At 34.8% G+C, this 16,125-nt stretch overlaps 1 protein-coding gene across 1 annotated transcript in view; it reads right to left on the bottom strand.

The window, feature by feature from the left end:
- The window catches only part of LOC113079468 (protein NLRC3-like), a 35,220-nt gene extending 29,535 nt beyond the window's left edge, over nt 1-5,685 (bottom strand). Inside the window, exons 1-2 of the mRNA XM_026251732.1 lie at nt 5,397-5,685; nt 4,011-4,121 (exon numbers count right to left, since the gene is read on the bottom strand). Coding sequence (XP_026107517.1) covers nt 4,011-4,033 — 23 coding nt within the window. The 5' untranslated portion in view covers nt 4,034-4,121; nt 5,397-5,685. The remainder of the gene's footprint in view (nt 1-4,010; nt 4,122-5,396) is intronic.
- Between the last annotated feature and the right edge of the window lie 10,440 nt (nt 5,686-16,125).

The raw sequence follows: 16,125 nt of genomic DNA, 5'->3' as shown, positions 1-16,125 counted from the left end.
AGGAATGTTCCCAAGGAAAAGAGCAACTAAAAGTATTATCATCTTGGACAGGGTCGTGCGCTTGTTGTTTTAGATCTGTTTTGGTCTTGCCTGTTCCAACTTAAATATCTGCTGTTTGTGCTGACGTATGTTCAAGAGAAGCCACATTCTGCTGATGTCTGTTATAAACACAACTGACTGCTAAATGTGTGTTCGAAAGAGAGTAGACATTAAACATTTACATGAAAACACACATATCAAAAACCTACAATAAACTATACTAATATGTTTAAGGAATTAAATTATAGCCTATATTCTGACCTTAATTAGACAATAAAGTACAAGAAGTGCAATCAACAGCAGAATAACTTCTTCACATCAGAAATCACTGTAATCCATGTTTTGTCTCAAGAATAATATGCTATCATAGTTGGTGACCGTATCTTTATGCCAGTGGAGTAATTTACTACTAAAGATGAACTGATTATGAATATTATATATATATATATATATATATATATATATATATATATATATAGATCGAACAGCAACAACAAAGAAAACACTCAGTGCTCTTGATTTAAAAGCTTCTGTAACTTTAATAAAGAACAATCTTTAATTTATTCTGTCAAATATGAAATGCTGTTTTACATTTGATTACTTTATTCAATTTCTGTACCTAAAAACTAATGCTAGACATCACTAAAAAAACTAAAAAGAAACTAAAAATCAAGTTTACTTCTAATAATCGTTACTCTATTGTATTTATTTTTACTAATATTTAGTTTATTTCTTTTTGTGGCATTTTCAATGTTTTAAGTGTTACAATATATAAGTGTTATATATATATAAGTTATACACACACACACACACACACACACACACAATGTATACTGTAATTTTCTATATTTCTGCATAAATATGAACCAAAACATCATCAGATATTTCTTCAGAGGCTATTTGATAAATGTCAATTGTAATTGATGTAAATCATGTACATTTTCTGTTGTGATTTTTATCCATCAGTGAACTCTAAACTCTAGTGATTTCACAACAAACTTTAGTCTATTAGCAGAATTGACCATGTAGCGTGAAGCAATAGACCAAAATGACCGAAAGCACTTTGAATCATCTGTCAGTGTTTTAAAAAATTCAGTAAATGACGGAAATGTTTCTGTTAATGCAACTTCTGCAATAAATGCAGTTTTAAAGTCAGCATTTTTATGTGGGAGGCTTGTCAAGATTGTTTTATTTAAATCAAATGTCTAAATAAGTAATAACTAATATATTAATAATAGAGCTAATGTGTTGAACTAATATATATGTGACACATACACACACAGTGCTGATTTAAAGTTTGTTATACCTTTGCAATTTTCTACATTTCTGCATATGACCCATAACATCATCAGATTATCACACGATTCCTGAAAGTAGACAAAGAGAACCCAATCAAACAAATGAGACAAAGATATTTTCTGTCATTTATTTGAGAAAAAATGACCCAGTGTTACATATTTATGTGTAACACATATTGATCATATTTATGCAGTAATATAGGAAATTGTAAAGGGTTCAAAAATGTTCATTCAGCACTGTGTGTGTGTGTGTGTGTGTTTGTGTATATATATATATATATATAGAGAGAGAGAGAGAGAGAGAGAGAGAGAGAGAGAGAGAGAGAGAGACAGAGAGAGAGTGCATCAATAGCATATCATGCTCTTAAGTAACTTTAATTGCCACATTAGCTCTATTATTAATATATTAGTTATTACTTATTTAGACATTTGGTGGCAGAGTATGCAGCAGATTTTCTGCTAAATAAAACAATCTTGACAAGCCTCCCACACAAAAATGCTGACTTTAAAACAGCATTTATTGCAGAAGTTGCATTAACAGAAACATTTCCGTCATTTACTGAATTTTTTAAAACACTGACATATGATTCAAAGTAATTTCTGTCATTTTGGTCTATTGCTTCACCCTACATGGTCAATTCTGCTAATAGACTAAAGTTTGTTGTGAAATCACTAGAGTTAGAGTTTAGAGTTCACTGATGGATAAAAATCACAACAGAAAATGTACATGATTTACATCAATTACAATTGACATATATCAACTTGGTGTATAATGATATTGATCCTTTCATTAAATGGCATAACTATCAGAACTATCAACAGTTGTCTGTTTCAGATACTTCTTTTATTATCAAGCACCACAGCACAATATCAGATGCATTCGAGTTTTAAATGAGGAAAGAGCGCTCTAAAGGCAGTGTAGTGTTGCTGAAGGATGGTGATATATCTGAAAACTCTCCACTATCACAGCTCTCCTGCTCCCGCTCTGCAGTTTATTTCAGGCTCTTCTGCGGTGTAACTACAACAAACCAGAAGAGGAAGCTCTGGATTCATGTGGTTTGTACATGTGTGTGAGAGGGAAGCGTGTGTGGATGTGTGTGTACCTGTGTCTGGTTTCTCTTTTTGTGTCAGAGTCTTTAACAGCAGAGATGTGGCAGCCAGGACTAAGCATCGATCATGAACATGAAATCAAACACATCAGACTATACAAGCTTGTTAGCTGTTACTAAAGCAGTGAGGTTTGTCTCTCTAAAAAAGAAAAATAACCACAACAAAAAAACATTTTTCATAAGAAAAAGAATCTGCTCCAGTTATTGATAAAACAGAGATCTGTGATACAGTAATTATAAGAGAAAATGGCACACAGATCAGTTTGCTATCTAAGCTTTCAGTGAGTATTTCCTCAGACTCAAGTTCAATGCCAGCTCCATGGAGGACAGAGTTGGGGAAGCGGGAGGTAAACATGTAGTTTGAGTTACGGGAACGGTTATAATCTGAAAAAGAGAGACATAGGATAGAAGTTTGTATAGTGATTACTAAAAAAGGATTTATTATTGACATAAACTGGTATTATTTTGATGGTTTACAGATGTGTTTCCATTTACCTTACGTTTGATTTTGTGCTGCTGCTGATATTTCTGTTTCAATGAGTCCAGTTCTCTCCACAAGCTCACTTTATCCCTTCAGGAAAGACATTGCAGAGCATTTGATATTTGAATGATATTAGCATTGAGCTATAGTACCATTTAAAGGTTTGCTGTTAGCATGAATTGACTTTTTTAAAGAAATTATTACTTTTATTCAGCAAGGATGTATTAAAAGATTGAAAGTGACAGTAATGACACTGCATCACTTTTATTTTTCTTTCTGTTATCAACTGTGTTTCCCAATCTCTTTAATTTAAATAGATAATTCAACAGTTCATCATAATACCATATAATTGTGATGATTCAGTCAAGGATGAGAAGTGAGGATTTCCAGCGGAGCATTTTTATTTAATAGACTGAAGAATAAGGTTATATATATAAACCCATAACCAAACACAACACTGCCTGGGCTATAAAACATAGATATAATAAATGTAACTGATGGTGAGGAATTCGTAAGCACACAAATAATGACTTCTCAAATGGATGATGAACATAATCAGTTCAGAACATAATCAGAAGGTATTCACTACATTAAATGACAGTAAAAGGTCAAATGCAAGAAGTCATTGTGTGTATAATGTATATAGTGCTTGAGAATGAGGCATGGTGTAAGAGCTTGAATGGACTTTCTCCAAAACTAAACAGTAAAATACATTGAAAGTGAATACAGTGATAGTCAGGGGCACTGAATACATATCGATTGAGAAATGAGCTAACCTATAAAGAAACATTTTTATGAGTGTTTGAAATAATAATTGACTTAAGGACATATCTAGTGCTGAAGAGCGACTGTAAATTGACTGTAAATGATGATTTTGGTTTTTGATTCTGAGATATTTATCATCTATTGGCTTCTTTTAAAATACCAGTGTTATTTTTGAGTAAAAGTTATGAAGCTCTGAAGTTCTGCAAATCTTTTGTAAATATAAAACACAGTTTGTTAAGGTTGTGTTTTTCCCCACAGCAAACCTCTGAAAGTGCAGCAGTGTTTAAAATGATTCTCTGAAAACAGACTCAGTCTTACCTCTGTTTGTGTGAGAGACTCATCTTTCCTCTCTTCTCTGACAGACTGCAGATGAACAGCTCAACACTGAGATCTTTGTGTCTCTGAAGACGATCAGATCCTCATCATGACCTGGACATGACAATCAGATCAAGATCATGAGAGTTCAGAGGAACAAATGATGAAGAAAATAACTAGTGCTGAATCTTTGAGAAGTTTAAATCGTGTTTATCGTCTCTCTCTATCAGGAAGAACAGGTTTGATTTGATCACAGAATACTTTCGGTTTCACATCTTAAAATGGGAGGAATAAAATATCACTTAGGTATCATACAAACAGTGCAGTAGTCAGAGACTCAATCTGTTTACTGTGCATGTGCTGATCCTGCAAACAAACATCCAATCAGGAGCCGGCCTCAGGTGTGAGACTCAGTGTTCTCAGCAGTGATCACGCATAGGCACAGGATTTTAGAGTTAAATTATTATTAATTAATTAGGATGTCAGAGTCTAATTAATTTAAGTGGGTATGGTATATGAAATATGTGAAAAATATGGATTCAGTACAGTATATAAAAACAATAAAGGCATAATTTGAAAAAGCAAGACTTGAGCATTATAGCGAATTTTACATTTTACATTTGGTTTGATTCATTTCTCTCAAATAGTGTCAGAGTCTAATTAATTTAAGTGGATACAGTATATAAAACATGAGAAAATGTGGGTTCAGTACTGTATATAAACATTTAAATGCATAAACTGAAAAAAAAAAGTCTTTGGCATTATACTGAATATTCTGAATATTTTACAGTTGGTTTAATAACTTTAGTTTAAATGTTGTTGTCGTTTAATGGATTTATATTATTGCATACATTAAAAGTTGTACAATTACTATAACACACAAAATTGTTATTCCAAAAATGGAGCTTTGTGCAATAACAGGGATGTTTTTCTAGACATTTTATGATTGGTTTTATATTATAACGACACATAGTTAAATTGTTCAATTAATTTAAATGGTTAATTCTTTTTTTGTTTACTTTTTTCCCCCTAAAAATTAAGCCTTGTGCAACGTAAAGGGCATGTATTTATGAGTATCTATGAGTTAACTATGAGTTAGTTAGAGCTCAAAACATAACAGCCGCAAAGAGTTTGTTGTCCAATGAATGTCAAACGTCAAACTAACTTTACCGTCGTTAGAAATATTCTTAATTCTACATTTTTACAGACTTTTACGCGTCGATCGTCTTTAAACGGTTTGTTTTATTAATATCTCTCTGTTTCTCGGTGGTTTATTATTCGTCGACAGACAGGTATAAGTTATAACTGAACATATCCCGCTTCATCCAGCTCTGAAACGCGTTCATCATTCTCCTAAATAAGTGTAATGGTGAAAGTATTCAGACTTACTTGCAGTAGTTCAGACGATCTTGTGCTGCAGGAACAGAATCCAGAAGTCTTTCAAACACTTCCGGTTTGTGATCGCTGTTAAACACCTGTGCGATCTTCACGATTGATGTTTGTCACCTGACACGACTTCATCTTGGAGAAAATCAAAGTCCAGTTAACAACAGATCTCGTGCATCAGCGCCACCAACTGGACAGGAATGTGAAGCACAAACACACCTGCTTTCTCCTTCTTCTTCCTTCTAACAGCAGATCCCAAACTAAAACAGTGCACTAGCGCCACCTGCTGTTTCTTCACTTTCTCCCTCTCAATCTGCTCCATTCACCTCCTTCTGATACATTTGACTACTCTGAAGGGTTAATGAATAATGACAGACAAATCATATCAAATAATCCAAGACAAACATATCAATCTGAAAGGTAAACATTATATAACAGAATTATATACAGTCCTATTTTTTTTTTCATTTCTTTCATTACAGCAATAGTCTATGAATTCAGATTTATTGATTTCATTCAGTTATTCTGTAGGTTATGATGAATAATTAAGATATACGAAATGTATGATTCACTGAATTAGTTTAGAACTGGTGTAATAAACTTCACATAATTACTCTGAGATTACTGACTCTAGTTAAGTCAGAATCAATTCAAATGTCTCAATTTATTATCAGTCAGGTAAATATGTATTATACCAATTACAGAGCCAATTCAGAGATATCAAATCAATAGAAAACATCACTTTCTCAAAGACAGATCTAAGAGTGAGTATGGAGTGTATATGAACACACTGCACACTACGAGCTCATCTGGATACAGAAGGACCCGGATCTTCTTACAACATTTCCTGAAGTACTTCAGACCAAAGCAAACACTGATGCATTGATCACGTGATCATTTACATCTTTTTGGGGACAGATGGTAACTCACATTGAAGACCCTGGGACCTGACACACACTGTCAGTACACTGTGCCTTTTCCAATGCTATGTGGCATATTGATGGCAATCATTAACCCATCAGGTACTTGCGTTACAATGAAAACTGTAAGAGTCAGAATGTAAGCAATGGTGTTAACTCTGTAGTGTTAATGTATTCGATCTAATAATGATTTGTTTTCATTTAGAACAACCCACAGTGGCCTGATTTTCTCAGCAGATTTGTCTCGTCTCCCTGTTTTACTGGCAGTTGACAGACAATGTTTCTCCCTAAGTCAAGACTGAATATACAGGAAAGCATCAAACATCTTGAGAGGGGGGCCATTAATGTCAATGAAAAGTACTGAAGAGAGGCTCCTGACTTGAAGGCGATTCCTTGCATCTGTGGCAGTGGCATTGAGGACAGAGAAGCCTCTTTCACATTCAGAAGAACTTGCCAGGTATGTTTTGCTAGCAGTCAACAACTTTTTGAGGACCTTCCCATTCTGATCATTGTTGAGCTTCCCATTTCTGAAGTCCTCAACTGCCTCCCTACTTGGTACTTCAAGCATCTTTGCCAGGTCGTGGATCTCTTTCTCCCCAAAGAGAATAAGAGACTCCCTGGATTTTGGCCGGTTTAGGGGATCCAGTGGTGTTATAATCTTTGTAAGATTTGTGTCAGGCATTCATGAAGAGAGACTGTCGATCATGGCTTGGAGGAATAGGAATCTATTTACATTTTCCTTGCTTGAACGTAAGGGCACTTGTTTGAATATTCTCCTACTTTAACAGCTTCCGCTGCTTTCTCCATTGACTTCCCTGGGGTGATCTTGAAAGCCTTCAACACCTCAATTGTCATCTTTATTTCTCGTGTGGCTTCCATAAGAGAAGTGCTTCTGTTCAGAAAAATTAAAACAAGACAAATCTAAACTAGATAAACTTTGAAGTTGGCTTGAAAAAGTTATTTTGATAGATAGATAGATAGATAGATAGATAGATAGATAGATAGATAGATAGATAGATAGATAGATAGATAGATAGATTTGACATATTCCTCAATTTAACGGTCTTGTTCACACTTAATCTGAAGAAAAACACTGTACCTACCTGAAGTTTTAGGGACAGACTGTGAAGTTCACGTAGCACATCTTTAATGGTTGCCAGGTCATTAACAAAGCCAGTGCATGTGAGGCGATTCAGAAGGCCACTGAATTTTTTTCTTTCTATATCAGAGCGAGATCCATCTTCAGCTCCTTTTTTCATTTGTGCAACCAGAGCAGGGAAGTCTCTCCAAACAGCTTGTAAAGTCACAAAACTACTTGCTACCCAGCGGATGGTAAAAATGTGACCAATCTTAAGTAGGCAGATGTTAACTTGAGAAGCTGCCTCTGAAAGTTGTCTGGCATTCTTTGGGGATTGATGGTACAGTGTATACAGCTTTGAAATAAATATCTCAAAGTGATTGCAACCTGTGACTGACTTTAGTGCATCACGTACTGATAACTCAAGCCTGTGAGCAAGACAGTGGACACTCTCCAGCAAAGGATAGTCTTTTTTCAGCCTTGTCATAAGAGCACTCTGTCTTCCAGTCATCAGAGATGCCCCATCTCTTGTTATGCAAATCAGATGAGACTTGAGGTCTGCATCATCCAGGTCAGCTTCCAGGAGACTCTTTTTGAGAGCTTTGTATATGGCATCAGCAGTTGTTCCTTCCTCCAGCTCAATCAAATCCAAGACAATGTTTTCTGTCTCACCTTCTCCTGTCACATCTCCTCTGAGGTATAGGATGAGGTAGCTTCTCCCAAATGCAGTGCTTTCATCTACTGTAAGACAGATCCAAGAACCAGCACTTTTAATTGTTGAGACCATTTTTTCCCTCATTTTATTGGCAATGTGTGTTATTATATTAATGCAAGAGTGATCAGATTTGTGACAAGAGATATTTTTTACTCCATTCATTTCTTGTAACTCAACCAATCCATTTGAGAAGGCTAACTTCTCATTTGCAACAAAATATGCTGTTCTGAATGAGTGCACTGTCTCCAACAGAACTTTAGCATTCAAAGTTTCTGTCAAGGTGGGCAACACCTCTTTCTCTTTCTGCTGTTGAATATCTGTTGATGCCTTGTGAGTTAAGCTGTCTCTGTGTTTGTAGATTTTCTTTCTCATGGCCCTGACATCTTTTGCTGTGACCTCTCCAGAAGCCCACTCCTCTGCCACCTGTACTCCCTTTTGGACTCCAAAAAGGCGCTTGGCATATTTGCAGAATGTGCCTCCTACGTTATTTCCATTTAAGTATAGCCAAGGGGAGTACTGCTGTGTCCATGCCTCAAGCTGTTGCTTGCTGAAGTGTATTACCCTGTCTGTACTAGTAAGCAGGGACAAAGCTGTGCTCATGGACTGGGCTGGATGTGAACAGTTTGTTGTGGATGTGCTGACTAATGTTGTCCTGGATTGGAGCTGGTCTGTCTGGTCTGCTCTGATTGGGGCTGGTCTGTCTGTATTGGGGTTTGACCTGGATTGGGGCAGGTCTGTTAGTTTTTCTTGTAGCCTGGTGATAAATGTAAGTGCTGTGCTGTTTGAGTGTCCTGGTTAAGCGTTTTACCGATGAGGCTCCTCTTAGGCTGTGTGCTACAAGAAATAAATATTACATACCAATCTGATGTTTCAAAGTGTTTTCCTTACATATTTTTTTCTGATTAAGTGGTCTTAAGCCTGGGACACACCAAGTCACTTTTAAAGAGCAGAAATTAAAATAAAAATCCAGAAGAATCTTGAAATTAAAATAATAATAATAATAATAAACAGGCTTACCCTTCAAAAAAGTCAGTGATGGCTCTTCTCTTCTTTCCCTTGTCCATATCTGAAAATAATGTAAGATGTAAGTTGTAATATTATATTTGTTGTCGTTGCTGCGAATATATTTAAGAAAGCACTATATGATAATCATGCTACTTATTAAGGTTATTATTAATGGTGATAAACTTTGAACAGTGCACATGTAGGAATTTTATTTCATTTAACTAATTTATCTTGAATGCAGTTACACAACCCTTTCATATTTTCAAACGGAAGTTGTCATAGTTGGGTAAACTTCTATAGTGGTGAATGAGAGACTACATTAAATAATGTTTTCTCTTGGTTCTTGGTTCTAAATAAATGCGATTTATAGTCCAGTGCGATTTACCGTATGTTTTTTTCCTCATCATGACGTATTTTTGGACTCATAGTCCGAAAAATACGGTACATAGATGTATATTTATTAGAGTGGGTAAACAAATGCCACAAAATGACTTTAATTTGCCTCTTTGCATTGAATTTAAAACCCTTTTCTCCATTTAACCTTAAATACTACACTAATTTTATTAGGCTATACATAATAACATAAAATAGGATACAATTCATAACAAAAACGGTTGATCTGCATGTTTTTCTTCGGTGTAATAATCAATGCATGTGTGGAAGGATCACTCTGTCAGCCAATCACACAGCGACCTCGCTCCCACAGTCTGTAAATGTAAATATTTAAATAAGTTCTGTAAACTCAAAATTGTTGTAGTAAGGTGAACTTTAAAATTATTGCGTTTTCAAGTTCCCAGCATGCTTTGCATCAGAAAACAAGGAAAATAAATGTAGAAATTAAGTGTTATTTTGTGTGTTTTTACACAAGATTAACATAGAGGGAATGAAGTTAGTACTTAAATGTTGTGTTATGTCTGAACTTACAAAGGTTTCTATTATGTTGTTTTTGTAGTGTTACCGTTGTGGTGAAGAGTAGAGCCTGTGGTTAGGTTTAGGATGGACAACAATAGACTGTATTTGAGGGTATTTCCCCACATTAGATGAGTTGTAAAACAGAGAAAATTTTGAGTCAAGTACTCTCTAATTACAAGTTGAGAAATATCAATATTTATAAGATAACTGAGATAATTTAAGGCAACTGGAAATGTAATTTTTAATGTAATGTAATTTTTAAACTTAGGAGTTCTGTGATCTTATTAGGGTTTACAGTGTATGGTAACAGACACTTAAAAATATATATTTTATTGAACTAAAAAATATTAAGTTAATTTGACTTGATCTATGTAATCTGTTTCAACAATTTTTCAACAATTTCAACAACGGGTTTTACAGTGTGTGTATGACAGTCCCAGTTATATTTGTTTGTCCTGCTCGTGATCTGAAAAAATAAATCATACTAATATGCTGATTTGCTGCTCAAGCATCAAAGTTCATTAAGTTCATTTGCTGAACATTTGATGGTTTCATTTAGATTCATTAATAAAACTAAATGGCCATTGCTTGGATTTAATTTCTATCCAGATGAAATCCTGAATGACACACTTCACATGGTGCATACTGTGCACTAGATACTCAACTGTCTGGTGTATGAATATTATAAGATTATTTTATCAACATCTGAGTCTGAGCTCTCCGTTGTGAGGAAAGCTGACAGTTGACTCATGAAGTGTTTGTCTGTTTAAGTAGAGCATTATCCAGAGAAGATCTTGACTTCACTGATGATTAGCTGTTGTTCTTACACCCTCACCAGAGAAAACATCTGGACTCAGACAACTAGACGCCAAGATCAACAAGCAGAAAACAGAGATGATAACACTGAACACCTCAAACCCCTCAGCAATTAAAGTACAGGAGCAGACCTCTGTAGAAATGAGGAGTTTGTAGACCTGGGCTTCATCATTAGACATGATGGAGGACAGACAATGACATCAAGAGACGCATTAGCAAGAGCAGAAACAGCTTTATAACACTGAACAATATGTGGAGGTCCAACACTAGAATGACTCTGTATCAGAGCTGTGTCCTTTCCACCTTACTTTACAGATCTGAATGTTAGAGAACGACAGAAGCCCTTTACCTAACTATCAACTTTCCACATGATGAACCTCCAGAATCCTGTAGATCTTCTGCTCCAAAACATCTCTGACCAACAACTACTCATGCGGCGCAATTAAGAAAGTACAGCACCTTTAGAAATATATTAACTGAGAAAAACAAAATAAATAAAAATGCTGACTTCTTTTACCTGCTGTACATATAATGGGAACATTTCTGTTATTATGCATTAGCTATTTATGCTTTATGTTTCATGTCTACAAGTTAGCCTATATTTAAAACTGTTTAATAATACTTAAAACAGACAAGTAAACTTTTCACTTGTTTTTAACCGTATGTGGCATTTTATTTACATGAAAATATAAAAGTGTTAAAAAGACTAAATGTGTTTGAGTATTTATAGGAGAGTGAAAGACACAAATGCTGTTAACTTGTGAAAATGTTTAGTTGATTTGATGAAGGAGAGACTCCATCCACAGAACAAAGACTATATACTGGATATATGTACATTAACAACAGACACACAACTAAATATAAAGTCAAATAGAATAACAATGTGCAGAAAACATGAGATAAGTTTCACACATTGTAGATTTGCTTTATATCTTTTGACACATTTAAGTGCTGCACTTGACAATCACATTTAAACATCTGAATCATTATGAATGAGTTTAATAGAAATATTAGTAAACTGAAGAGCCAGACAGACTCATCTGAGCTTCTTCCTCCTCTGTTCCAACTTTACATTAAACACAATGATCATCTGCTTGAATACTAAAGCAACATTAATCATTCAATATCATGTTTCTAACACACATGCTGCATTATTTGATTGTAAAGTCTGAGTCTCTTCACCTGTATGGATCACATTTACACATTTATCACACATTTATTTCTCCTCATAGACACAGTAATGAAGCTCTTCTGTGGATCTTCTTTACTGCTCCTCTCAAGAACACTTCACTTTATGAGATACTGCATTTAGCAGCTACACTAAAAAAGAGAAGATAAGAGAAGATCATCAGAGTTCAGTGGAAAAAAAAGTACAAATTAGTTAAAATATTTTAACCAAACCGCAGGAGATTCCTGTTAATAGTAGACTTGAGGAGACATTGTTCAAAGTGTGTCTTGTTGTTCAAGTTGTTGCTAACTGAGCAGAAGTGTTTAGCTGAATCTAAATTGTGTCTAATTCTTCACTTGTGTGTCAAGAAAGCATATAATAAGTGTGATAATGCAGATGCAGCCGGATGTTATCACAGAATAAGTCTCTTCAGGAGGACACAAGTCCTGATCACCCTGTCGGGTTTATTCTGTGATAACAAGCGGCTGGAGCTACATTATCTCTTACAGAAAGTAAGTGTAAAGTAATGTGACGTGTTGCTTGTCAAAGTAAAAACACACAAGAGACAGAGACATTGATCATGTGATGCTGGACGACTGTGAGCTGAAGCTGAATCTGCTCTGATTTTACCAGCGTTTTCCTACAATCTGAACAAATCTATTTCAAACTCTAATGATTCACTATTACTGATCTCATTAATAAAGCAGCTGTTGCTGTAGAAAGCTGTGACAGTCTGCTTTTCTTCTCTTTCCTCCTTTGTGTTCAACATTTTTATCAACTTTACATTTCATTCTGACACAAACCCTTTGAAATAAAGCTTGATGATCATTTGATCAACTCTTTTCACTAATATCTGAAAGTATATATTTGTTCACATATCAGAGGTAAATGAATCTCTTTAATATCACAAAGTGAAGTTTACTCACCTCAGTTCACAGTTTGAGTCTCGTAGCACATCAATGAGCTTCTGCTTTGAGTCTCCAATCATATTACCTCTCAGATCAAGCTCTTTAAGAAACTGCAGAGCTTTTGTGTTTGTCAAAGACTGAGTTAAAGAAGAAACATCTGTAATGTCACAGCCATAAAGACTAGAAAGAGACAAACAGAGGAAGAGAGATCATCTTACAAACAAATCATTAAGATGAAGAATCTTTCACAAATATAATGTGAACACATTCATCATGAGATATTGAGTATAAAGTGTTTTGTTGAACTCTTATGTGCTGTTCGTTTGGGGACGACACTCGTGCTGTTTGGGCTCTATATTTGTATTTAATTTTACTCAGTTCATTAATGTTTTTACTCCACATTTATGTAGTTTTTTAAGGATTTATGATTTTTTTTAATTTATAAAATAATTTAAAAATATATTTTAAATAGGTTTTTATATAAAAATAACTTTTTATGTAAAATTCACTTTATAAAAGACTCACATTCCTAACTTTTATTAATGGGAATAACATGATGTGTGTGTTTTTCCTCCATCATGTATTTTGTGGTCTAAATTGTGGTGGATTTATTGATTTTATTTGATGAATTTAGAAGAGATGTGAATCTCCAGAGAGAGACTTTTTTCACACTAACACACAACCAGATATCAATCCAATTTAATTTTCTATTTGTAGAGCACCAAGTGTTGACAACCGTACAAAGTCTCATGTCATTTAGATAAAGGGAACATTTGTTTTTATTTCAGCAAACATCATTTGGGGTCTTAAAAGACCTTGAACAGCACATAAGAGTTAAACAAAGTGATTTTCATCATTTTGATTCTTGTCTGTGAATGTTACGGACCTCAATCTCTCCAGTTTACAGCGTGAATCCTTCAGTACGTCACATAAGTGATTCAGTCCTGTGTTTTTTATTTGATTCACGCTCAGGTTCAGTTCTCTCAGGTGTGATGGGTTTGATTTCAGAGCTGAAGTCAGGATGACACACTGTTCCTCTGTAATACTGCATCTATACAGACTGAAGACAGAAAGAGAAAACACAATGAATCAGACACGTTATGTTCATGTGGGAGTAATTCATCATGTGTTAACACCATACAGTGCAATAAATAAAATATTGCTGAAACCTGAAAACGATAAATAAATAATTACACAGCCATAAAAAAACTTGGATATTGAGGATATTAGTTAAATTTCAAGTCTAAAGAATCTTTAGTCAGACCAAGAAAAAAAGAGGTTTGTGATTTATAACGTAATTAAGATACAGGATCAACTACAGAAGCATCTTAAAAATAACATTAAAATGTTCAAATTGATTTTAAATGTAACAAATAAAGAACATTCTGTTCAGAAATGAATATTTAATTCAAGATATTTTAAGATTGTAGATTACAGTCAACAAGTACAAGATTTTGTGATCATATTTTGTTCTTATCGTGATGCATGTCTGAGTGAAACAGCTTTAAAAACAAAACTGCAGGTCAGAAATTCATGAGTTTTTGATGAGAAGCTGATAATTGTTTGCTATTGTAAACAATATCCCATCGTTTCATCACAATTTCACCATCAAGTTAGGCACATCAACCATAACTCCTTCAAAAACAGCTAGAAGCCTTGGAGTTATGATTGATGATCAGCTGACTTTCTCTGACCACATTGCTAAAACTGTCCGATCCTGCAGATTTGCTTTATTCAACATCAAGAAGATCAAGCCCTTTCTTTGGGAACATGCTGCACAACTCCTTGCTCAAGCTCTTGTTCTCTCCAGGCTGGACTATTGCAATGCTCTCTTGGCAGGTCTTCCAGCCAATTCTATCAAACCTTTACAATTAATTCAGAACGCGGCAGCAAGATTAATTTCTAATGAGCCAAAAATAATACACGTCACACCTCTGTTTATCAGTTTGCACTGGCTTCCAATAGCTGCTCGCATAAAATTCAAGGCATTGATGTTTGCCTACAAAACTACCACTGGCTCTGCACCCATTTACCTAAATTTGTTACTTCAGACTTATGTGCCTCTAGAAGCTTGCGTTCTGCAAGTGAACGTCGCTTGATTGTTCATCCCAAAGAAGCACAAAGTCACTTTTACAGACTTTTAAATTAAATGTTCCCTTCTGGTGGAATGACCTGCTCAACTCAATCCGAGCAGCTGAGTCCTTAGCCATCTTCAAGAATCAGCTTAAAAAACACATCTTTATTTGACCCTCGAACTTTAACACTCACTATTCTAATTATATTCTTAAAAAACATCTAACTACCTTTCTAATCTTTTTGTATTCTATTTTCTTTTCATTTATTATGCAATTGTGTGTGTGTGTGTGTGTGTGTGTGTGTAAAGACCTCTAACACTAGCTTGCTCTATTCTTTTTTTATTTTATCTGTTTTCTTTTTATTTATTATATTATTAAAGCGTCTGCTAAATGAATAAATGTAAATGTATTGCTGTGATCTCATGAGACTGACAGGTTTTCCCTCCTTCACATCATCAGACGAGAGAAGAGATGTGTTTATGAGAGAAAGTGAGAGTTATTTTCATTAAAGATCACAAGGGTACATTCATTTTTTGGAAATAAATGATGTACCCTGATAAATCAATCTGACTGTAATTGTGTAGAGTATAATGATACTAACTGTAGTTTCTCCAGCTTGAATTGCGTGTTCATCAGTAGATCACTGAGGTGTTTCACTCCAGAGTCTCCTAGTAGTTTATTCCCGCTCAGGTTCAGTTCTCTCAGGTGTGATGGGTTTGATTTCAGAGCTGAAGTCAGGATGACACACTGTTTCTCTGTCATACTGCATCTACTCAGACTGAAGACAGAAAGAGAAAACACAATGAAACACAATGAAAATATATATTGTGCTTCAAACAAGGTAACAGTCAGTGAGGGTGATGGGAAGTTAGTTTTTAAAGGGTCATGAAACCCCAGACTATTTTTTCTGAGATTGTATTAGAGGTGTTTGTGTTGCACATCATAGAAGAAGATGTTAGAATTCATTCATTTTAATTGTTGGGCAAATCTGGTTAATTCTGAGTTTTTTGCAATTATTTTTGTCTTCTAGGTTTATAATCTACATTGTGTTGATGAGTTTGTGACTTGGTAAAGGACTATAATACTGAAGCTGTATTAAAGGCAAACTGATAAACACATTAATAAAATACTGTCT

The sequence above is a fragment of the Carassius auratus genome, unplaced genomic scaffold (genome assembly GCF_003368295.1).
Source record: "Carassius auratus strain Wakin unplaced genomic scaffold, ASM336829v1 scaf_tig00028197, whole genome shotgun sequence".
NCBI classification, from domain to species: Eukaryota; Metazoa; Chordata; class Actinopteri; order Cypriniformes; family Cyprinidae; genus Carassius; species Carassius auratus.
This window is presented reverse-complemented; position numbering and strand designations above follow the sequence as displayed.